Here is a 24,692-nt window from a genome sequence, read left to right as displayed (position 1 = left end):
AGAAATCTACGACAGCGCAGAGCTGCTGTAGATTTCTGGCTTCATTTGTGGCAGAATGCTGGCGTAAATGAAGATACATTTGCTGGGGCGGCTGTCCGCGTCCCCTTCCCGCCCTTGCAACACCCCCCTTTAAATCTTCCCCCCTAAATTTGGTCCGTTATAGCTGGGTCTTGCAGCTGGGATCCCTCAGCATTTTCTTGTGGTGCAATGGTCTTTAAGGCAGGTGCTGTTATACCGGGAGGATAACGTATTTCCCTTCATGTAAATCCATTTGTTTTCAATTACGATCCATTATTTCAATTCGGGGCAGACTCAGGACATGCGCTGATGGATTCTGACATTCATCAAGTGCTTCAAGTACGTCCAGAAATGTCTGAGTGCATCAAGGTAACGCGTTTCAAACACGTGTAAAAAAAAAAAAAAAAAAAAAAAACCTTCAGCCCCTTCCTATTATCATGCAAAGCACAATGGCCGAGTCTGCACATCGTTACTTCACTGTAATTGTTTACATTCGGCGTCATTCGCGGAGACACGACATCCGAAAATACAGAGTAACATTGAAATCATGAGAACCATGTGTCAACCCAGCTGTGCTTGAGAGAAAGTCAGCCCCGAGCCTATGGATATAAATTATCATTCCTGCGAATTAGCACATGCGGAAAACTCCCCCTGTTGCTTTAACCCTTAAAGGTAACATGCACCTTTCGCACAGCGACAGTCAGCATTGCACTAAAGGTCCATTATACCAACTGCAGACCCGTCCATCTGGAATCAGGAACCTTAATTCACTGCAGATTTTCATTTTGAAATGCCACATTCACAGATTTTGGGATAAAAAAAAATGATGCCTAATCCACAGACCACAGATTATTAATATGTTAATCATATCGGACAGAACACAACCTATAAAAGAAAGAGGAAAAACACCTCCAGGATAATAGTGGATGTGATAGGTCACCTTTACTACTCTTCCAGCAGATTACCGCCCAGTGACAAATTTAAAGGGAATCTGTCACCAGCGACCTCCCTATCCATCTGTCTGCATAGACACATCGCTGTGGTTCTCCTGATTAAAACGCTGATATTCTTTTTTTTATCCAAGGCTCCGTTCCCAAGTTATGATACTTTTTCTTAATATGCAAATTAGGCCTTTGGTGCACTGAGGGAGTCATCATTGCTCTTGTTGCACTCAAGCTCCACTCATTTCTGTGTCCAGCCCTGTTTCCAGCTCGAGTTGCAGAGCAGCCAAGGTGGGTCTGTCCTCAGAAAGGAGCAACATGAGCAACATTGACACCCTGGTTGCACCAAATGCCTAATTTGCATATTAGGGAAAAGTATCTTAAGGCTCCATTCACACGTCCGCAAATGGGTCTGCATCCGTTCCACAATTTTGCGGAACGGGTGCGGACCCATTCATTCTCTATGGGGATGGAATGGATGCGGACAGCACACAGTGTTCGGGTCTGCAGCTCCGCAAAAGATAGAACATGTCCTATTCTTGTCAGCAGCTGCAGCCAAGAATAGGCATTTCTATAGGGGTGCCGGGCAATTTGCAGGTCCGCAACACACCACGGACGTGTGAATGGAGCCTAACTCAGGAACGGAGCACTGGATCAAAAAAAGATAAACTGTGTTTTAATCAGGTGAACCACAGCGATGTGTCCATGCAAACAGCTGGATAGGGAGGTCGCTGGTGACAGATTCCATTTAAAGATTTTTAAAGGAGTTGTCCAGGATTAGAAATCCAGGGCTGCTTTTTTTCAAAAACAGCACTATACCTGTCTATGGTTTGTATCAGGCATTGCATCTCTGCTCCATTCAAGTAAGGCCTCATGTACAAGACCGTTGTTCTGGTCCGTGTGGAGAAAGGGAGGTTTCTGCTTACTTTAACTCCGTTCGTGAGTTCCTGCCCTGCAATTGCCAACCATTCGTCCAGACGAACAGAGCCCAAAAACACTAACCCATGTGATTACGGTCCTATGTTGAATGCACCGGTTTTGTGCAATGGCTGCATAGTTATGTGGGTTCATGTATTTTGCTGTCTTTTTCTACCATGTGGCTAATGGAGTCTGGCCTCTGTCCTTGGGAGATAAGTGAATCACTTCTCAATTGTCTCCAGGACAAAAGATTGTGTAGAACCAGTTTTGGACAGAAAAGCCATGAGTACAGCCAGGCCCAAGAGACTTTTACAACTAATTTGTGCTGTGTTGGGATGTTAAATGTCTATGTGTATTGTAAAGGGTGGGACATTGTATACGTTGAGTAGTGAGGTCTGTTCCATTGTCTCTCTGTGTGTATTGGCGATTGCCCTCTGTCCTGAGAGATAATTGAATTACAACTCGGTTGTCTTTAGGACAGAGGACATTGTGTATTCTCCTGCCTGTGATGATTATGTTAACCATGGTGTACCATGATTATATCACAGGCAGAGGGGAAGATTCTATGTGGGTTGTAGCCTTTGTGTTATTGGTTAATGTATATTTGTTGTTGGTGTCTCCCTTGCATGGGAGCAGGGCATAAAAGAAATGATTCAACTGCTAATAAAATGTCATTGATTTTACCCCTTCATGTAGTCTCGGCGCATGTTTGGGGGACTGGGATCTTCTATTCGCTTTATTACGGATTATCGGCTGTTTGTTCGGGAGTAAGCTGCATAAGGGCTCATCTGTATTATATGGGTTCCTTTACAGTCCGCATCCGAACCGCAGTTTTGGCGGCTCGGATGCAGACCTATTCACTTCAATGGGGCCGCAAAAGATGCGGACAGCACTCCGTATGTTGTCCGCATCCGTTGCTCCGTTCCGTGGCCCTGCAAAAAAAAAATAACCTGTCCTATTCTTGTCCGTTTTGCGGACAAGAATAGGCAGTTCTATTAATGGCTGTCCGCGCCGTTCCGCAATTTGCGGACCGCAAAACGCACAACGGTCGTGTGCATGAGGCCTAAATCACACAGAGCAGGAATTCCCCACATGACCTGTGGACAGGTGCGGTGCTGTGAAAGAAAGCAGCCATGGTTTTCTAATCCTGGGCCAGACCTTTAAGGCCTTATTCACACTTCAGAGAATCATGGCGTGTGCTGTTTGTGTTCTCCACGGACAGCAAACATAACCATTGACTTTTAATGTGTTTGTTCACACATCAGTGGTTTTCCACTGACCCACAAAATCAAGGTGGAGACATGCACTACTTTGGTCTGTGAGATGGCCCAAACACACCCATTGAAGTCTACGGATCCGTGAAAAACCAATGACACAACACAGATCCATCCATGTTCTGTCAGCGTTTTTTCACAGACCTTTGGTAGGAGATGCTCTGGAATTTAATGTTCAACTGAGCAGTGTACGTGGAATAAGCATGACACATGGAGGGCAAAAAACAGAGACATGGACCGAACACGGATACTTCACGGATGAAACGGACAGATTTTCCATGGACAACAGACACGGAAATGGGAACAATGCCTTAGACTGTTCCATTCATGGGATCGGTGGGTCCCTGACTGTAAGTTTTATGACATGTGATCTTAAAGGGGTTGTCTGATGCAACCACATAATGGGTCTCAGGATAAGGACCTAAAGCAAACAACCTGTTTATCTGACAACCACTGAGAGCACCAGGAGGTGTCATTTCTGTTCACAGCTCAAATACTCCAAGGTAGATCCATAAGTGATCGCCTGTTCCTAAATATGATTCCTTTATGCTGACCATACAAGTACTGTACATGGTGTGGGTATGGGAATATACGACCGCCAGATACTTTAGGTGGCATTTAATGCGAATTTGCACAGACGAATTTGCACATACATTTGCGCAGACGAGCAGATAATTGCCTGCTCCTCAGTGGAGGTGAAGAGCTGCGATCACCTCCACTGTATGAGGACAAGTGATGGCTTGCTGCTCATACAGAGTCATCAGGGGTCATTTAATAACACCAGTTTGGCATTAAAATGTTGCAAGATCCTTTTTTGCAACTTTTTAACATCGTTGCAAAAATATTTTGTCTCGCACTGCATTTTTACGTTGTCCTCGCCACTGGGGAGTGAAAGGGACACAACGGTCGCATATCATGGCTGTGTCCATCAACGCAGGTAAATTCATTAACAGTTATGTCTGGAAAGAGGCACAAACGTTAGCAAAAAACTACTCTAGGGAACTGGAGTAGTTTTCACTCCAGGCGCAAACTGCTGGAAGACGTGCCTAATTTATCACAAGGTGTGAGCCTTAGGCCCCTTTCACACGGGCCAGTATTCCGCTCAAATGCGATGCGTGAGTTAAACGCATTGCACCCGCACTAAATTCCGACCCATTCATTTCTATGGGGCTGTTCACATGAGCGGTGATTTTCACGCATCACTTGTGCGTTGCGTGAAAATCGCAGCATGCTCTATTTTGTGTGTTTTTCACGTAACGCAGGCCCCATAGAAATGAATGTGGTTACGTTAAAATCGCAAGCATCCGCAAGCAAGTGCGGATGCGGTGCGATTTTCACGCACGGTTGCTAGGAGACGATCAGGATAGAGACCCGATCATTATTATTTCCCCTTATAACATGGTTATAAGGGAAAATAATAGCATTCTGAATACAGAATGCATAGTAAAATAGTGCTGGAGGGGTTAAAAAAATAATAATAAAAATTTAACTCACCTTAGTCCACTTGATCGCACAGCAGGCTTCTCTTCTGTCTTCTTTCTTTGCTGTGTGCAGGAAAAGGACCTGTGGTGACATCACTCTGGTCATCACATGGTCCATCACATGATCCATCACCATGGTAAAAGATCATGTGATGGATCATGTGATGACCGGAGTGACGTCACCACAGGTCCTGTTCCTGCACACAGCAAAGAAAGAAGACAGAAGAGACGCTATTGTACTATGCATTCTGTATTCAGAATGCTGTTATTTTCCCTTATAACCATGTTATAAGGGGAAATAATACAATCTACAGAACACCGATCCCAAGCCCAAACTTCTGTGAAGAAGTTCGGGTTTGGGTACCAAACATGCTGATTTTTCTCACGCGCGTGCAAAACGCATTACAATGTTTAGCACTCGTGCGGAAAAATTGCGCATGTTCCCGCAACGCACCCGCACATTTTCCCGCAACGCCTGTGTGAAAGAGGCCTTAATCATGAATTAGGTGCATCTTCTAGTCTTTGATAAATGACTCCCATTGTTTCAGGGCAGTAGAGTGCTGTTCACATAGCATGATCTGCTGCATGGAAACAATGACTTGGGCTACTTTCACACTTGCGTTTTGGCTTTCCGTTTGTGAGATCCGTTCAGGGCTCTCACACGCGGTCCAAAACGGATCAGTTTGCATTCTAATGCATTCTGAATGAAAAAGGATCCGTTCAGAATGCATCAGTTCTGTCTCCATTCCACTTTGAAGACACAATCTGGCACAATAGAAAACGGATCCGTCTTGGCTATGTTAAAGATAATAGAAACGGATCTGTTCTTAACGGATGCAGACGGTTGTATCATCTGAACGGATACGTCCATGACGGATCCGCACAAAACGCGAGTGTGAAAGTAGCCTTCGGCGTCCGCACCAAAGATCATTTCACCACATGAACAAGTGTTTTGCGTGTTCATCAGGTGATCTGCGGCACCTTTACACGGGCAAATTATCAGGAACAAGTGATTAAAAAGAACATTCATTCCCAATAATCTGCCCAACAACTGGGCAGTGAAAATTAGCCATTTTCTCACATAAGAAGCAGAGCATTTCATGCTCCAATGCTCTCACTTGGCTTTTTCAGCAGATCCGGTGACGTACCAGCTCTCACCATGGGAATGCTAGGCAGAGGCTTCCGCCTAGCAGTGAGCTCGGTGATGTCACCGCCTTAGTGGCCTTAGCTCTGCCCTAGCCTGTAAAACTATAAACAAAAAAGCATGAAATTCTCCGATGCTCATGTCAGAGGGGCGGAGTGAGGGTAGAAGGGGATATGTCCGGGTTCAGAGCTTTAACGAACAAGCTGAAATTTGATCTGTCCAGTATGTGCTTCTGGAAAGACTGCCATGGACAGCAATTGTCCAAAATCCTTGGGATCTGCTGATCTCATGACTTGTCAATCTAGTTCATGAAGTTTAGTTCTCTGACTACCTTTTGCAGTGTATGGGAAAGCTATACAGTACAGGAGGAGGATTTCTCAATGGATACCTCTGATGATGCCTCCAGTGGACACCACGGTGCAAAGATTTCAGAGATTGACGTAAACAAGCCCAATGGAAGTCAAAACATTTTTGGCCACTGTTGGGACAAAGGGGGGGTTTATGATTTCACATATGTCTTGCGAGCATTTCCAACGTCTACCGCAAGCAGATTATCCAGCGTGAACAAAGGCTATGTCTACAGCACTGTCGTGTCTCATGCCACTGGTTTATAATGGAGTCTATCAAGTTGTGAACATAGCCTTGGATTAAATAGTACTACCCATTGAAAATCATTGGCTCTCGTCTGTATCTGGGAGCCCAACCATCGTCTACAATGAATATACTATCAGTTATGCCATCACTCCTCTGCACGACCCATCCATAGTACTATATCACTGAGGGCTTTTGCCCCCCATTCACCCAGGCATCAGGTGCGGCATCCCCTATGGCTACGCTTGGCATACGCCTTCCACGCTTTACAGCATAATGCTCGTTAACATGGCAGACAACACCGTGTGTGACACTGCACCTCATCTTTCCGAGAACTCTGTGCTCCCAGGCAGTCGCATTCAGGTATTGCTGTTCCTGCTATATATTACTACCGGGGAAATTAGATTTTCCGTGTGAACAGCAGCGATTCCAAAATATACTTTTCATTTAGATCAGTGCAGAAAACGATTCTGAAATGAAGCCAAATGCAGCAACCGTATCATCCGTCATTTTTATAACACAATTGAATAGAGCTTTGTGTACACAGCTGAAAGCGCCATTTAGATGGTGTTTAAAAAATGCATGATCCCCCGACATTCAGCATGTAAACACAGCATACATTTGTCTGTCCTCACACATCCCCGAAGGGAGACGGCCCAGCGTACCTGGAATCACAGAAGCAGCTCCACAGTCCTTGGCCGTGACTCCACAGGAGACGATTGAACACGCGATTAAAACTCCGGTACAGGTGTAAGCACTCGACATCAGACACTTTCCAGATCCGCTGAAGAACCGAACGAACGTATGTTCTCACAATGTCCAAAATCTAAACAGAGAAAAAGGGTGAAACAGAAAATAAAGGTCATTTTTTAAGTAGATTTGTAATTCGGTGGTAGTTTTAGAGGAGTTTTTACAAGAGTTTTAGAAGAGTTTTTGGATGAGGTTTTCCCGATTCCTCATTGACTTCTATAGAATCCACAATCAAAGCCGCTTCATATATATGGTACTTGCAAATTGTTTCCTGTTGTATATTGTTCTGATGTATTGTACTACCCAGTATAGGCTTGTGTGGATAAGTCAGAGTTAATAATCCTAACTCTTCTCTTGTAGGAAGCTAGGTGATGGACTTAGGTCCGGCCCTAGGTTATTGTAAGTCTGGTGTTAGCTGGTGAAGTGAGAAGAGCTAAATGTGCTGACTTCTCTGAGCTTTGCATGAAGAAAGTCATCTCCAATTTACAGTACTCTAGAAAGAGAGAAAAAAGACTAGAAGGTCCGGAATCTGCATGGTCGAGCTTTAGACTCAGTCAGTAAGGTATTCGCTGTTTAAGGCTGATAAAGACTTTACTGCAGTGACAGGCCATTGCTAAGACACTCTTCATACTTGAAAACAGACAGGCCCATTATAATCATACCTGAATCCTATACCACTCAGCTGGAAATTACAGACATGTTTGCAAAAACCATATTACCAGCCTTAGATTCTGCAGAGCACTACAACCTCCATTCTTGCTTACATCGATACATCGCTATTTCGGATAATATGCATTATGAATTGTTTGGCTCTTCTTCTTCTCCTCTTCCTCTTGATGTCGGAGTTTCTCAGGGTTCAGTACTAGGTCCTCTACTTTTTTTCCCTCTATACAGCCCCCATCGGACAGACTATCAGTAGATTTGGCTTTCGATACAATCTCTATGCTGACGACACTCAACTATACACTTCATCCCCTGACATCACCCCTGCTTTACTCCAAAACACCAGTAATTGTCTGGCAGCTGTCTCTAACATCATGTCCTCTCTGTATCCAAAATTGAACCTCTCAAAAACTGAACTTCTTGTCTTTCCCAAATCTACAAACTCACTTAAACTTGATATTTCAATTTCGGTCTGCAGCACTATCATAACTCCTGTGCAACATGCCTGCTGTCTTGGGGCCACATTTGATCTTTGATCTCTCCTTTGTTCCCCTATTCAATCACTTGCACATGCTTGTCGTCTGCCCCTCAAGAATATCGCCAGAATCCGCCCTTTTCTTACCGTGGAAACGGCAAAGACTCTTGTTGTTGCCTTGATTCATTCTCGTCTTGACTACTGCAACGCATTATTAATCGGTCTCCCTCTCACTAAACTCTACCACCCTACTCGTGCTCTCCACAGTACTGCACCTCCATACATCTCCTCCCCCATCTTCATCTACCACCCTACTCGTGCTCTCCACAGTACTGCACCTCCATACATATCTTCCCCCATCTCCATCTACCACCCTACTCGTGCTCTCCACAGTGCTGCACCTCCATACATATCCTCCCCCATCTCCATCTACCACCCTACTCGTGCTCTCCACAGTGCTGTACCTCCATACATATCCTCCCCCATCTCCATCTACCACCCTACTCGTGCTCTCCACAGTGCTGCACCTCCATACATCTCCTCCCCGTCTCCATCTACCACCCTACTCGTGCTCTCCACAGTGCTGCACCTCCATACATATCCTCCCTCATCTCCATCTACCACCCTACTCCTGCTCTCCACAGTGCTGCACCTCCATACATATCCTCCCCCATCTCCATCTACCACCCTACTCGTGCTCTCCACAGTGCTGCACCTCCATACATATCCTCCCTCATCTCCATCTACCACCCTACTCCTGCTCTCCACAGTGCTGCACCTCCATACATATCCTCCCCCATCTCCATCTACCACCCTACTCGTGCTCTCCACAGTGCTGCACCTCCATACATCTCCTCCCCATCTCCATCTACCACCCTACTCGTGCTCTCCACAGTGCTGCACCTCCATACATCTCCTCCCTCATCTCCATCTACCACCCTACTCTTGCTCTCCACAGTGCTGCACCTCCATACATCTCCTCCCCATCTCAATCTACCACCCTACTCCTGCTCTCCGTTCTGTTAGCGACCTAAGATTAATAACCTCCATAATTCGTACCTCTCACTCCCGTCTTCAAGACTTTTCTTGAGCTGCACCTACTCTCTGGAATACTCGGCCCCGGAATACTAGGTCAATCCACAACTTCTCCACCTTCAAACGTGCCTTAAAAACACATTTTCCAGCAGGCTTATCAAGCTACCTAAACTGACTATTCCCCCCCGCCCCCCCCAACTCCTCTGGCCTAAACTCGATCCTCTAGTAGTCCCAAACCCGAAGCAGATCGGCCGGCACCACTCCTGTCAGTTCAATAATCGCTCAAATCCTACTTATCACAATCTTATGTGTCCCCCCCCCAATTCCTCCTAGATTGTAAGCTCTTGCGAGCAGGGCCCTGACTCATAGTGTTTCAGTTGCATGTTAGCCAGTTACTTTTGTTTTGTACATGAACCCTATGAATTTGTAAAGCGCTGCGGAATATGGTGGCGTTATATAAATAAATGTTATTATTATTATTATTATTTGGAACTGGTTTTTAATACCACTGAATGCACTACAACTCCCATTCTGCACTCTAGTAAAGAGAGACTTGTCTATTTTCTGAAACAGGGCTAGTGGTGGCATTTTTATTTATTTATTTTTATTTTTTTCATTTTGTCGTTACTTATTTATTTACAATATTTTACACTTTCTGCCCACCATAAGTTCATAAAAGACTTTTGGGGGGCATTTTAACTGCATTTTTTATTTCTCCTGTAACTGAGGTTGACATACAGTAGTCGTCCTAATCACAGGTGGAATACAGCCACCGCAGAGCTGATCTGGGTCTGCTTAGTCTACTAAGCATCAAGACTGCTTCCTGAACTGTATGCAAGGAACGCACTGAGCACCCTGTATACAGTACTTCGCTTTATGAAAACAAGGACGGTAAACCATCTCTGCCTTCTCCAAGGGAAGTCCACAATCAGCAAACTCAGCCAGGACGTTCAAATACATCCTTGCAGAGTTATGTGCGGACCCAGCGTTTAAAAGCTCCCCTCCTTCCATCTTCATAAGAAATCTATCATGTTTATTTGAATAATCTAACCTAGCGCCTGGCTGCCATATTGCTTCCTGAAATAACATTGGTTTCCTAAAGTAAAAAAGCAATGGGCAATGTCAGTTGGCATACTTACACCAGAGGCAGGGCCCACAAACGTTATAGGGCCCAGGGCGGAACTGCTTTCTCTACTGGCCTCGATACTGTTATAGCAGCCATCAGCATACAGATTTATAAAGCTCTCATTGAGTTCAATATCAAATTATAAATCCATATACATTTAGCTCCCCCTAGTGGTGGCTGCATGCAGTCAGAATTATATCATATATGAACAAAGAAGATCATCGCTAGGATATGCCATTATTATGACCCACACAGATCCTGGGAAACAAGAGGCCACGGAGTTAGTGTAGAACTTCATCCCCTTTGAGTGAATACGGCCAGCTGTTTACCCTGCAAGGAGCGCTGCTCTGCAGGGTAAACTTAGAAGGGTGTGCAGCACCAAACCACAGCTGCGGGCCCTTTCATTCTCGGGCTCGTTGGTGCCCCGGAAGTCTAACCCCGATCGATCATAAATACCGAATGCCATTACTTTATAAAATGGAAAAACTTCTTTATTCATTGTATTATAAAACGTTCAACCACATACTCTGTGTTCCAATTCCTTACCATTTTCAACATCTTGCTTGCTGTCAGTGACTAGAAGGTTCTTCGTTATGGAGCCTGAAAACCCTTATGGACCAAATACTGTTCACATCTGACTTTGCAAACCTCTATGTGCAAAAATTACATCAGTCTGCAGCACAAATCGCTCCCCTGTCCTGCTGTTTGCTACAGTGTGTAAGGCTCCATTCACATGTCCGCAATTGTGCGGAATGGGTGCAGACCCATTCATTCTATATGGGGATGGAATAGATGCTGACAGCACACAGTGTGCTGTCCGCATCCGCATTCCGATCTTCCGGTCCACGGTTTCGGAAAAAAATAGAGCATGTCCTATTATTGTCCGCAATTGCGGCCAAAAATAGGCATTTCTATGGGGGTGCAGGCCGGGTGTGTTGCGGATCCGCAATGCACTACGGACGTGTGAATGGACCCTCAGTGTGGGTAAACTACATCCATAATCCGGGACATTCAGCGTCTTGAGGTGTGTCTAGACTGTGTGCAACCGCAGCAAAAGCTCAGCAATGAGAAGCATGATAGTCTAGAGTAGACACTTTCTCCGCCTCTGGATGTAAGCAAGACAGTTTCTATTCACTGACAGAAAGTAGACAGAAACAATGGTTACTTATGATTCCCCTGGAATTGCTGTATCTGCACTTAACAAGCTGAATTTCTAACTATGTAAATTCACACGTTCATCCGAGGAGCAGAATCGCCCAGAATGATAGTAACGTAAAGAATTTATGTTAAAAATGGAAGCGCAGAGTTCACACTTCATTTTAGCACAGGGTGGTAAGAGGGGGACAGACTTTTTTCGGCTGATCTGACAGTAGCTTGGAAAATTAATGCTGCATTCTGGATCTCTTGTGAGACCCACTGAGAGTCAAGCTTGGATATGTTCCACTCCTCACTTATTTTTGATAGGCGCTCCAATGCTTCTTGGGGTTATGCCAGCTGTATCTCTGGCATACAACTACACGTTTTAAATAGCCTTCTAGCAAAAGCAAAAAGAAAAAACTGAGAGATTAACCGCTGGAATACTGCAGTGCTTAATGTTTCTACTGGTTCCCCGACAAAGAATCGATGGAGACTGAAGTCTGAAACAAAAGTTATTATCATAAATCCCAAAAATCACACAGCCCTCTGGGGAAGGGCGGAAAGTTGGAGGTTCATTCAACGTGATTAAGTTGTGGATATTTCGAAAAGGAGAACAGAAACGTAATCCAAGGGGCAGTCAAGGCCTTATGGACACATACTTACAGAGCTCCGACCTGTACAGAACCATTATACTGTGCCCATGGTAGTCTATGGGGCCGTAACCTCGACCTCCCACGAAAATTCTGCTGTATTACAAAGATATTTATTCCTAGCACAAAGATGTCACAGCATATTGGATTGCATCAGGCCAAGCGCCACAGGTTTGGGAACGCTGCCTTTGAGGGATGATGGGTGTAACTTACATCAAAGACACCATGGAGGACCATAAAGATGATGGGAGTAGTCTTTTAATCATAGCCAAATTTTGAGAAGGAGGCATAACATCCTGTTCCCCACCAATACAGAAAACAGCGGTTTTTATCCACATCAGATCTGCATTTTTTGAGGATCAGATGTGGACCCATTCACTTCAATGGGACCGCAAAAGATGCGGACAGCACATAAGTCTGCTCCAAAGCACGGCAAAATAATAGAACATGTCCTATTCTTGTCCGTTTTGAAGACAAGTATAAGACAGTTCTACAGAAGGCAGGACGTTTCATTCTCGAAAAATGCAGAACGCACACGGCCAGTATCCGTGTTTTGCGGATCTGCAATTTGCAGACTGCAAAAACGGCAATGGCCGTGTGCATGAGCCCTAACACGTAACTGGCCTATCGGTAATACTAACCTTTCTCTGCTTCACAGAATCCAGTTTGATTAACCAGTAAGAGGCCAACTTGGGTTTGTGATATCGCCAGTTCTCCATTATCTGTATAAGACAGCAAAAACAACGCGTTAGGAACAGTAACATAAAAAAAAAAGGAATGACGCAACGAAGAAGTGATAATTGAGATTTGCACCCTCTGTAAGTGTACAGTGACCATGCATAAGCAGGAGGAAATTCTGCTTTTGTCGCTCCAAAACCCGGTCAAGGCAACTTGAGTTTAAAAACTTCTCTTTATTCCAGGGGAGCCTCTAATCGCAAAGCACTCTTGTCCTATTGAAGAGCTAGGACGTAATACCCTATTGTGCGCTATTTTCTTGAGCCTTAGGCACGTCCACTCCGCCAGGGCCAGTGGAAAGCAGGGGATGGCATAACTAGGAGCACAGTTGTTTTCTCTTCCTATAAGGAGCATTATGGATGCTATCACAGAGCTCAGTCACACGCACAAGAAAATAGGGACTAAACCAGTGCTATCCAGTGCAGAAAACCATAGAAAACACCAGGGATGGCATATCACAATACTTAGGGGGAAATTTATCATTTCCCTTGCGCCTGAAAAGTGGCGTTAAAAAGAAGCAAACTTAGTGTCGGACCCCACCGATCAGACATTGCTGACCTATCCTGAGTATAGCCTGTCTAGTCTAAAGAGCTTTTTACATAGACCGAGAATCAGGGCAATTATTGGGAATGAGTGTTCGGACAAAAGCTTGCTCACAATAATTGCCCAATGTCTCCATTCCACTAATAACCAATGAACAAGCAAACACTCATTCAATGGGTATTAAATCTTTTTGGAGGCACCTAAAATCATCGTTTGCTGGCAGCACCTTGTCCTATGTAAACAGGGATTTGCCTCCAGAAAACAATGGATGTGGAAGGCAATCTCATCAATCAGGCAATTATTGGGAACATTCAGTTCATTCACGATAACCGTCTGTACATTGGCCCGAGTAAAAAGGCCTTAAATCTGCATTGTTTAAAAAAAAGAGTCCAGGAGTCAACAATCTCAATAATCAGAACCAATACCCAGCTAAAAGCAAAAAACAAAACAAAAAAAAAACTTACCTGTCCACAACCCCACCCTTCCACCACTGCCTTGACTTGCTCCCATGACTGTTGCGGCCACTCACCGGCAGTCACACGTTCTAGAACGGCACGTCACTGCTGAGGCCAGAGACTGGCTGCAACGGTCTTGGGTCCAAGCCACTCTCGGTTCAGGGACGGAAGGCAGACGGGAACTGCGGGCAGGTAATTGTTTTTTGTTTTTTGTTTTTTTTTAACTCTCACCATTGGGGCTGTCAGCTACTAGACCACACAACCCCTTAAAATCTTAGAAAATCGAACTGCCCTATATCAATGTCACCGCTGATCCAGAACGACGTCCAGGCACTCTATTTTTCCACCGCCATGGCTGAAAGATTCATAACCTGCTCCAGATACTCTTCCTGAATGTGATGATCCCTTCCGGACCAAACAAAGAGCGTAAATATCTGCGAACAAATGGCTAATGTGATTCAAGAACACATGTCCTGCCATTGTCGTCCGTCTCCAGGAGAAGAGCGGGTCTTGAACTCTGTTGATTATTATTGCTATTTTATGGGCTGCTTTTTCCGTAGGCAGATTCCAAGTGCTAAAATGTTTAGTGCCTAAGGCAGCGAGCGATGCATTACTGGTCCCTGCAGCCGGAACACGTTTCAGTCCTGACAGCTTTTGGACTGTGCCGCTGGTGATTTTTCAGCCGGTAAAGGCTGTCTGGGAAACATTCATACTGAGTAAACGTTACCTCCAATGTAAATGGTCCCCATGGTCCATTTCCACCAGAGCTGTAAACTAGGAAAATACTTTTCCCTGTATCCATTCGGTAAGTTATTTGATCACATTGGTAGAAATGCCTGGGTGCCCGCTGAGAGTTTTTCTTGAAGAGCATCCAGAGGTTGTAAAAAAGAAGAACATAAATCTTCCCCCCCCCCCCTTTTTTTATGGAATGTCAAACTCTCTAACGACGTGGGCAATCGTCTGTAGGAGCGGGGTTATAACCGAGAGGAAAGATTCAGCTGAATTTTAATTGTGCAAAATCCCTGGTCCATTGTGAAGAATTTTTTTTGATTTTTTTTTTTTGCGAGAGCCGCTGGAGTTACATACAGACAGTCAGAACAAAAGTGTAATTAAAACCATTTAGTTTTAGGAGAACGTTCATTTGCTTAATTTGAACTTAATTATGAAGGTCTTGGATTTTCCAAGCGGTGCAGAAACAGCGGGATTGTGTATTCAGCGTTTTACAGGACAATCAAAATGACCCCAAGACAACAAAATGACATTTCAGAGTATCCCTGCTGCTAACCGCACTACACTGGAGAGATAACGAACGGCTCGGCCGCAGAGTCTTCTAGAAATCTAGATTTTATGTCCTGCAGGCCGAAAATTATGTTTTTATGATCGGCAATTTATATGATTGTTTTAACTTTTTATGTGTGAAGAGTGTCAAATGACAGGTCTGAGAACTTATCTTCTGCCAGCTTGTCTTAAAGGGGCTTTCAGGCACAGGGGTTGTCCCACAAATATTTTTGGGGTCAAGTGAAGATAATGTTCCCATGGATGATTTATCTTAATTTATTTCGCTAACTTTCTTAACAACTGCCAATAATATTAGTGATACAATGAATTGAAGATTGATGTACATAGTGTATTCCTTATTTTATAAAAAAAAAATTGTAAAAATAAATGAAAAAAAAAATAAAAAAATCCAGGGAGACATGATCTTCACTTGAAGCACCTGCAACAAAATACTTTTGTTAATTGTATGAAATTAATAATGTTGTACAGCCAGGCTGTGAAGGCTACTTTCACACTAGCGGCACGGACCTCCGGCAGGCTGTTCCGTCGGGTGAACAGCCTGTCGGATCCGTCCTGCCGCTAGTGACCGTGTGCCCCCGGACTGCCGCTCCAGCCCCATTGACTATAATGGGGGCGGTACGGAGTTCCGGCGGAGGCACGGCAGCGCACGGCGAGAGGCTGCCAGAATAAATGTCGGACATGTCGTAGTTTTATTCCGCCAGCCTCTCCCCGTGCCTCCGCCGGAACTCCGCCCCCATTATATTCAATGGGGACGGAGCGGCAGTCCGGGGGCACACGGTCACTAGCGGCAGGACGGATCCGACAGGAACAGCCTGCCGGAGGTCTGTGCCGTTAGTGTCAAAGTAGCCTTATTTAATGCTCATAACAATAATTTAAAAAGGTATCTGTATAGCACCATCTGCGGTTTGCTATTTTCCTCATCTCTTTGTCCACCTTGCTGAGGTGGTCGCACATGTTTAGCTCCATTCTTTAGCTGCCACCAGCAATACTACCGTTACAGCGACAGTAAGGGCTCATGTCCATGAACGTAAAGGCTCTATGCCCGTGCTGTGGACCACAAATCGCAGTGCTTCCGGGGGCTTCCCATCCGTGCCTCCGCACTGCATAAGATAGGCGATGTCCTATCTTCGGTCGTATCTTGTGGAGGGTGGACCCATTCAAGTCAATGGGTCCTCATCCGTCAACAGGGAGTGCAAGCAGCCGGTTCCCGTGTACTGAAGACTCGCCTTTTGCGGTCTGCAACACAAGCACCACGGCCATACAGTCGTGTGCGCGAGCCCTTACAGAGCGAGAGCTGCCTCCTGAGCTGTGATAGGAAGAGAGTTGCAGCAGAAAGGAGACGCCCCCTGAAATAAATATACAGAACAATTGGACCAATGAATGGGGAGAGATTGTCATGTACTATATGATGTCTGATTTTCATTTTTTACATCAATCATGGGATAACCCCTTTAAGATTAGCCATCATTAAATAATTGGTAAGGGGATCTAATGCCCAGAAGAATGAAGGGGCCATCTTGTTATTTACATTGGTACAGTGCTGTGCATAGGTGGTGCCTGGTACTGTAATCACTTCTATGGGTCTGGGGTCCGGTACACAGCACAGCTCCTCATATGGATGAACTATTTACCAATGAAGGGGATACAGTACTTGCGCCCCCTCATTATAATGATCAGCCGGGGTGCAGGGGGTCATACTTTGCCCAATGAAATATTGATGAGCTATCCTATCAATATCCTGTCAATATTTAGGAGTATAAATCATCCTTCCCATTTAAATCAAATTCTTGCCCATAGAGGGCAGTATCACACCAATATGAAATAGCTTGAAAAGTTACGGCCATTTTCTGAGCTACAAATCTGCCTAAAGCAGTTGTCACTTTCCTTCTGCCCTATGCAGCTCATTGGCATTATTCATTCCCCCCCACCCCTCTATTAGCCAGAGTGTAAAGCTACTGCAAAGAGCACAGGACCTTGATCCCCCATGCTGTACACTGCTGGTTTTCCCAACAGTTGATGCACGGTATTTACAATGCAAGCTCAAGGGTTCAGCTCTGCATATTATAAGAACGATGCAAAATAAATATTTCTAAAGCTCCAGGATGGTAACAGGAGAAAAGAATGAAGCTGAATTCAAGAGCTTACAATCTAGACTAAACTAAAGATAAGGAAGAGGGAGTAAGAATAAAAGGCTGGTTGTTCCTCACTGACCTGAGCCTATCCTATAAAGAGGTTCTCACATTTTGGTAGGTTTAATAGATTGGCCTAGGAGTCTGTGGAGCACGTTCAAGCAGAAATGTAGTTATAGTTTATATTGGCAGAACTCTTTAATGGGTCCAGACAGATGGATACGGAAAAGGCGGCGACTGCTTCTTGGTGTCAGTAAAACGCGGCTTCACACAGAAAAAAAATTATTTTATATATCGAAGAAAATACTGTAGTTCAGATAAACCGAGGGTCACACAAGTGCTGGATTATCAAAACTGTGGATTATGGAAAAGACTGAACAGGAAAGGTAATGATCTTTAACCCTTTCAGTCTTGGACGATTTTCTTTCTTTTTTTTACGTTTTCATTTTTCATACCCTGCCTTTCCGGAGCCATAACTTTTTTTATTTTTCCATTCACATAGATGTATGAGGGCTTGTTTCTTTTGTGGGACAAGTCGTACATTCTAATGGCACCATTTACTGTTACTGTTGCATGCAGTCTTAGTGAGACGGTAGAAATAAATTTCAAATGGGATTGAAAAAAAACCGCAATTCAGCCACAATATTATGGGTTTTGTTTTTAAGGCTTTCCCTATGCGGCAGAACTGACCTGTGATGGTCAGTTCGCAGTGTTCGCCAGCGAACACATGCGGGCTGCCATCTTGACTCACATGTCCGGCGATGCACAGCTATGCCCTTGCCTGTGTCGGGAGCCGGTCTGAAATCAAATGCGGTCACTGGGAGCAGGCAGTTCCGAGAACAGCCCGATGAAGGCCCCCGGCGGCTGTTCTTGGAACTGCCTGCTCCCGGTGACCGCATTTGATTTCAGACCGGCTCCCGACACAGGCAAGGGCATAGCTGTGCATCGCCAGACTTTTGAGTCAAGATGGCAGCCCGCTGGCGAACACTGCAAACTGACCATCACTGCAACTGACCTGTGCCCTTCATTCTCTTGGTCAGTACGATACTAGAATTAGCACACATGTATAGATTTTTCTTTTCATCACCGTATTCTGCCCCTTATAAGTGTTTTATAATTAAGTCTACGGAGCTCCTTTTTGCGGGGCGATCTGTAGTTTTCAGTGCTACCATTTGGAGGTGTGTATGACTTTTTGATCACTTATTATTAACTTTTTTGTGGTGAATCAGCCATTTTAAAAAAAAATCAGTTTTGCTGTTCGCCATACGGGATAACGAGCAGTAATCAGATTGCTTTCCCTATACATTAATGTAATATAATACATAAGTAAATAAGAAATTCAGTATATGTCAATGCAGTGCTGCCACCTGCAGGCCTACATTGGAATATATCTGTGATAAGCCTCGTAGCCACCTACAGGCTCGTGTCTATCACCACCAAGGGAAACTGGCCTGAGATCGGGGAAGCTGTTTTAGATCCCGTGGTCACAATTGACTGCAGCACCTGAGGGGTTAAATGTCTTGCAATCAGCATTTTCGCCGATCGCAGACATTAGCCCGGGAGTTTGCTGTGTAAAACAGCAGAAATCTGGTGGTTATAGTGCCCACAGGCCTCGTGAGCGGGCACCATTTCTAAAGTCACAACATGTACGACAGTGGTCATGAAGGGACTAAATGGAATAAGTGATAAGTATCTGGAACTCCACTCGTGATTAGCGGGGTCCTATTGTTTCGACATTCATCGATTACGAAAACAGGGCCCAGTGTCCCCAAAGTAAATGGAGCGACAGTTCATCTCTGTGGGACTGTTAAACATAGCCAAGGATTCCAGAACCTCATTTTAATTATCGGTGGGTGTCCCATGAGTCAGACCCCACCAATTAAGTACTTATCACTTGTAGTTAGGTGGTAAGTCCCTATAGTGAGACAACCCTTTTAAAGGGGTACTCCATCCCCAAAACTCCATTTTAATTTGGAATCAGATAGAGCTGTACCTAAAGTAAAAAAAAAAAAAAAATGCATTCATCTCCTCTCCCCCACTCCACCGAGGCTCCGTTCTGTGCTCCGGCATGTAAACTTCCAGGCAAGGTCACATGTGCCGCTGTAGTTATTCACTGGCCGGAGCGGTGACATGTTCTTAAGTGCCATGTGACCCAGCAATGATATGCCTCTGACAAATCTGCAGTTGATAGGTCTGGCTTAAATCAATCTGACAAGCTAAGCATGCCCACTTTGCAAAACTGGACCGAGTGGTGCAAAAATGATCGCTCAAATTTTTTTTCCCCAAAAGCCCTAATTTGAGACTTTTTGATCCCAGAATTCCAGAGTGCAGAGCTTGTGTCCTAGTGAAATACGGTGCTGTACAGAGCACTATATGACATGCAGTAACCATGTGCCGCCATACAGCCTACTGCACTCAGCTCTAAGGGTTGAGAAAATCTGGAAGTCCTCGGCTTCTTGGCATATGCTTTCTTTTTTAATCAGTAGAGTCCTATAATTTATTATCTCTTCTCAGTCTTCTGAATGTATGTGTTTACATGTATATATAATCTTACTTCATCTATAATAGCGCAGGTTTCATCTTCGTCCATCTTCCCTGGAAACCTGATCCTCATATTCTGAAGAACATGTAGGGTCTGTTTCGTGAGCTCCTCCTCCTGGTCTTTTGTTAGGTGATGTAGCCCCGTTTCATTCTGAAGACAGAGACAGCGCATTAAGTTGTTTGTTATACTAGAGAAAGAAGGATATAAGATTATAAAAAATTATTGTCTGGTAATAAAGGATGATAGCTGGTAGGACAGTTCAATAAACTATGGAGATGTATTTCATGCCAATGACCTAAGCATAGGAGCTTACTAAATACTGTTATTGAGTACAATGTATAACATTGTATGCAGCAAGCTCCCTCTAGTGGTGACTGCAGGTGCACGTTTTCCACTGATGAATCAGCAGCAAAATCCGTATGCGTGACATGCAGATTTTGCTGTGGGTTTTGCCAATAATTTCAGCCTATGTCTTGCGCCTTAGGCAGGGTGCTGAATCTCCTTAAAGAGACCAGTCCTGTATGGAGACTTACTGGAAGTACTCCATAGGAAACAGATATGCAAAGAGGTATCTCTCAAGAGTCATTTCCATGGAGCACTTCCAGTAAGTTTCCATACGTACTGGTCTCTTTAAGGAGATTCAGCCACATTCAAAGGCATCGTACCCAGTCAGCCTTGTCAAATCCCAAGGCTTGTTGGAAAGTCGGATTTTGACTCATAAGGAGCCACTTCCAAGAGGTGGCGCTAGCGAGATGTTTCTCTTCCTTGGGGGATACCTCTTTGCATAGCCTATGTCTTGCAAAGGGTGAAATCTGAATTGAAGTGCTGCAGATTTGAAATTCACACCCCATGTCAATTTCCTTGTGTTTTTTTCTGTGCAGCTTGTGGATGAATTCTATTAAAATCTCATCCATTTTGCCGCTATAATTGGCAGCACTGTGGCTCAGTGCTTGGCACAGTTGCCATGCCGCAATCGGGTCATGGTTCAAATCTGATCAAGGGTATCGTCTACAAATAGTTTGTTTTGTCAGTGTCCGCCAGGTACTCCGGTTTCTTCCCACACTCAATCTCTGAATATGCCCTAACTTATTGGCTATCCCGGAGATCTAGAGCTCAGAAAAATAAAGATCCAACTGCTAAAAAGATTTTGTGTGATGTCACCAAACAAGATGCCAGGAACCACCCAAAACCAAGCATCTGGGGCATATTCCCTATCAGCCCCTCCCTACGCTATGCCCTACACGATGTGCTGCCCGGACACGGAAGTGCGGACAAGAACAGGCATATTCTATTAGTGCCGGCAATGTGCGGTCCGCAAAATGCACATTGCCACTGTCCGTGTTTTGCGGATACGCGGAATTGACTTCGGACGCCATGCGCTTCTTATCGTCGCTGCACTGCAGTAATACACTATACGAGTGTATTACTGTAGTGCAGCGGCGGCATGAAGCACACGCCGTCATAGAAACCAATAACGCCGTGCGCTCCTGCTCTGAACAGGAATCCAGCCCGGCATACCGCGGAGCGCTCTCGGCCGCGTGCATTCGGCCTAAGTGTGATGATCAGTCAAAATTGAGCTTCTGTCCTTTATATTCCCCATTCTAATATTCCCTTCATATTTTACAGTGTGCTTCTCTGATATTCAGCTCTGACCCCTGTCTCATCATTTTTATTTTCTCCATTAATCAATATTCATTTCTGCCACCTTCGGGTATACTGCTGTCCTATTAGAAGATTAGAATGATAGAATGAGCTTTAGCACTGCCCTGGCCATATTACAAGCTAGGGAAGCGCTATAGCCCACCCATTAATGCCAGTAACTAGGGAACATCCGAAGTTGATTCGCATAAAACTTCGTTTCAATACTGTACGGAGCGAGCGCTCCGTACAGTATTAGATGTATTGGCTCCGATGAGCAGAGGTTATTACTTTGCGAAGTCTCGCGAGTCTACGCATAATAATTTCAGAAATGTATTAATACTGTAACAAACAATTTTCCGAACTCAGGTTCGGTTCCAAGGTACCACTTGTAACCGAACCCGAGTTTGGGAAATGATTTTTTACAGTATAAATCAATTTCTGAAGTTATTATGCAAAGTCTCACGAGACTTTGAAAAGTAATAACTTCGGCTCATCAGAGCCAATACTGTCACGGTCCCGCCTGTGACAGGGACTAGAAGATCAAGGAGACTGGCTGCATGTGATTGACAGCCTATTTGGTTTCACCTTTCTGTGTTGTTGCTAGGGATGACCACACCTCTAGTCTCCCCTATTTAGTCCGGCCTCACCCATGATGCTATGCGGTTGATAGCTCCTTATTTGTGGAAGTCCTGGTGTTGGTTCTCTCTGAGTTCCTGCTTGTCCGCATACTTCTGGAAGTTAAGTTTATCTTCTTTGTTGTTTGTTGTTTTCCCCGACCTGCTGATATTAGGCCTGAGGGGGTCTCCTATTCCTTCATCTGGGAAGGAATAGGCCATCCATGTTCTGACACTATCTGCAGGGCCCTGTTAGGGCTAGATAGGGCTTAGGTTCCTGTGTATGAACATTCCTACCATCAAGGTCTCTTCATACTGATAGCAGTCAGGGCTCGACATAGGGACTCACTAGGTGTGACCATTTCCCTTTCCCTAGGTTCCAGGCCTAATACCTTTTCCCTTCCCTTCTGTGTTGAGTGTGGAGTGTATTTACCACACTGCGCTGTGACAAATACATTCTAATACTATACGGAATGCTCGCTCGGTGCAGTATTGAAATGAAGTTTTATGCAAATCGAAAGCGATTCGCTCATCCCTACCGGTGACATCACCAGGAACACTGCTAGGTGGAAGCCTGCACCTAGCAGAGACCTGATATGTCACCGGATCTAAAGAAACAAAAAGAAAAACTGGAGGAAGAAGAGGACAGAAAATGTCATCTATTGATGGCCACCAAACAGCAATATATTGTGCTGCACTGTGGTATATGGTTCTGCTGGGACGGTATTTTGCCCTATGGTATTGCTAACCCTGCCTACTTGTGTTGCCCCGTCTCCTGTCAATTTGGGTCCGCCTACAACTTGGGGCCACTTTTATTATTTTTTTTCAGTGCTACTTTAGGTTCCCAGTCCATCCCTTTCTGCATGATTTTGGCATGGATACAATCCATGACAGGAAACATCTGTAGCGTGTGCAATGACACATATATACACTGAACAGACTGGGCGGTTACTCACCAGCGTTGGGTACATACTGCTGCAAGTCCCTGTGTGTGGCACTCTATGTGACGATGAGCTACGATTCAATGAATTGGTCCGGTTCCCTGAAGACGGCCTGGAGGCTTGTGCAGTTACTTTTGATGAGAGTGGTCGCTGCTGCTGCTGCTCCATGTGTGGAGACTGTGCATTAAGTGCTGTGATGGAGCGAGGGCAGCTCACAGAGCGCCTAATCGGAGTGGATGATGAGGATGGAGATGAATAGGTAAACAGCCGCGATTTAATGGGAGGCTTACAATGGACTCTACCTGCACGCAAGCACAGAAAACAGTGTTTAAGTCTTGGCTCACTTCATCTTGTATACCAAAAGATCAAGTCTAGGAAGAAGATTGAGTTAAATCCAAAGGATATTTGAATGGGTTTCCAGGAGTGAAATATTCATGTCCTATACTCAAGATAGATCATCAATATCTGATCGATGGGGGCGTGACACTCAGCACCCCTGCTTATCAGTTCTCTGCAGGGGATACAGTGTTCGGACAATTACTTAAAGGGGTTCTGTAGCTTATTTTACTGATAATCTTTTCCCTGGATAGATCATCATCATCTGATCAGCGGGGGTCCAACACCCGGGACCCCCGCCAATCAGCTGTTTGAGGAGACAGGATAGATCAAAAGCTGCAGAACTCCTTAAATAGTACTCCAAGCACAGCACCACACATTGTACAGTGGCTGCACTTGGTATTGCAGCTTAATCCTTATGCAATTGAGCTGCAGGAAAGCCATATGACTATTGGACATGAGGCCACAGGCTGAGGAGGCGGCAGTGCTCATCCGAATGCTGAAGGCCCTTCAAACAGCTGATTGGCAGTGGTGCAGGGAGTCGGACGTCCACCAATCAGATGCTGATGAACTATCCTAAAGATAGGTAATCAATATTTAAGCCCAGGACACCCCTTGTAGTACTATTACAACAGGTAGAACTACTTATGTTTAAGGCCTCTTTCACACTACCGTATGGCTATTTCAGTGTTTTGCGGTCCGTTTTTTCACGGATTGGTTGTTCAGTTTTTTGTTTCCGTTGTGTTTCCGTTTCGGTTCCGTTTTTCCGTTCTGTTTTTCCGTATTGGCCTATACAGTATACAGTAATTACATAGAACAAATTGGGCTGGGCATAACATTTTCAATAGATGGTTCCGCAAAAAACAGAACGGATACGGAGACATACGGATGCATTTCCGTAGGCTTTTTTTTTTTTTTTGCGGACCCGTTGACTTTAACGGAGCCACGGAACGTGATTTGCGGCCAAATATAGGACACGTTCTATCTTTGCGCGGAACGGAGATCCGGAAACACGGAAACTGAATGCATACGGAGTACATTCCGTTTTTTGCGGACCCATTGAAATGAATGGCTCCGTACACAAAACGCAAAACGGAAAGAAAATATGGTAGTGTGAAAGAGGCCTTATACTAAGATGGACATTAGGGTCCTCATTCAAATTAGCAATTGGAAATTTGGTTCGGTTACTGAGTTTTTCTAATACAAAGCTATAAATCCTCTCAGTAGGCACAACGCTTGATAATAAAACTGTAG

The 24,692-nt window shown here is 44.7% G+C and overlaps 1 protein-coding gene across 6 annotated transcripts in view; it reads right to left on the bottom strand.

Moving 5' to 3' along the window:
• The window catches only part of TTLL7 (tubulin tyrosine ligase like 7), a 181,195-nt gene that overhangs the window by 19,755 nt on the left and 136,748 nt on the right, over positions 1-24,692 (bottom strand). For all 6 annotated transcript variants that reach the window (XM_044301436.1, XM_044301437.1, XM_044301441.1 and 3 more), the window contains 4 exons: positions 23,118-23,404; positions 19,919-20,056; positions 12,845-12,925; positions 7,033-7,193 (listed from right to left, as the gene is read on the bottom strand). In XM_044301436.1, coding sequence (XP_044157371.1) covers positions 7,033-7,193; positions 12,845-12,925; positions 19,919-20,056; positions 23,118-23,404 — 667 coding nt within the window. The remainder of the gene's footprint in view (positions 1-7,032; positions 7,194-12,844; positions 12,926-19,918; positions 20,057-23,117; positions 23,405-24,692) is intronic.

Source organism: Bufo gargarizans, chromosome 7 (assembly GCF_014858855.1).
Source record: "Bufo gargarizans isolate SCDJY-AF-19 chromosome 7, ASM1485885v1, whole genome shotgun sequence".
Taxonomy (NCBI): Eukaryota; Metazoa; Chordata; class Amphibia; order Anura; family Bufonidae; genus Bufo; species Bufo gargarizans.
This window is presented reverse-complemented; position numbering and strand designations above follow the sequence as displayed.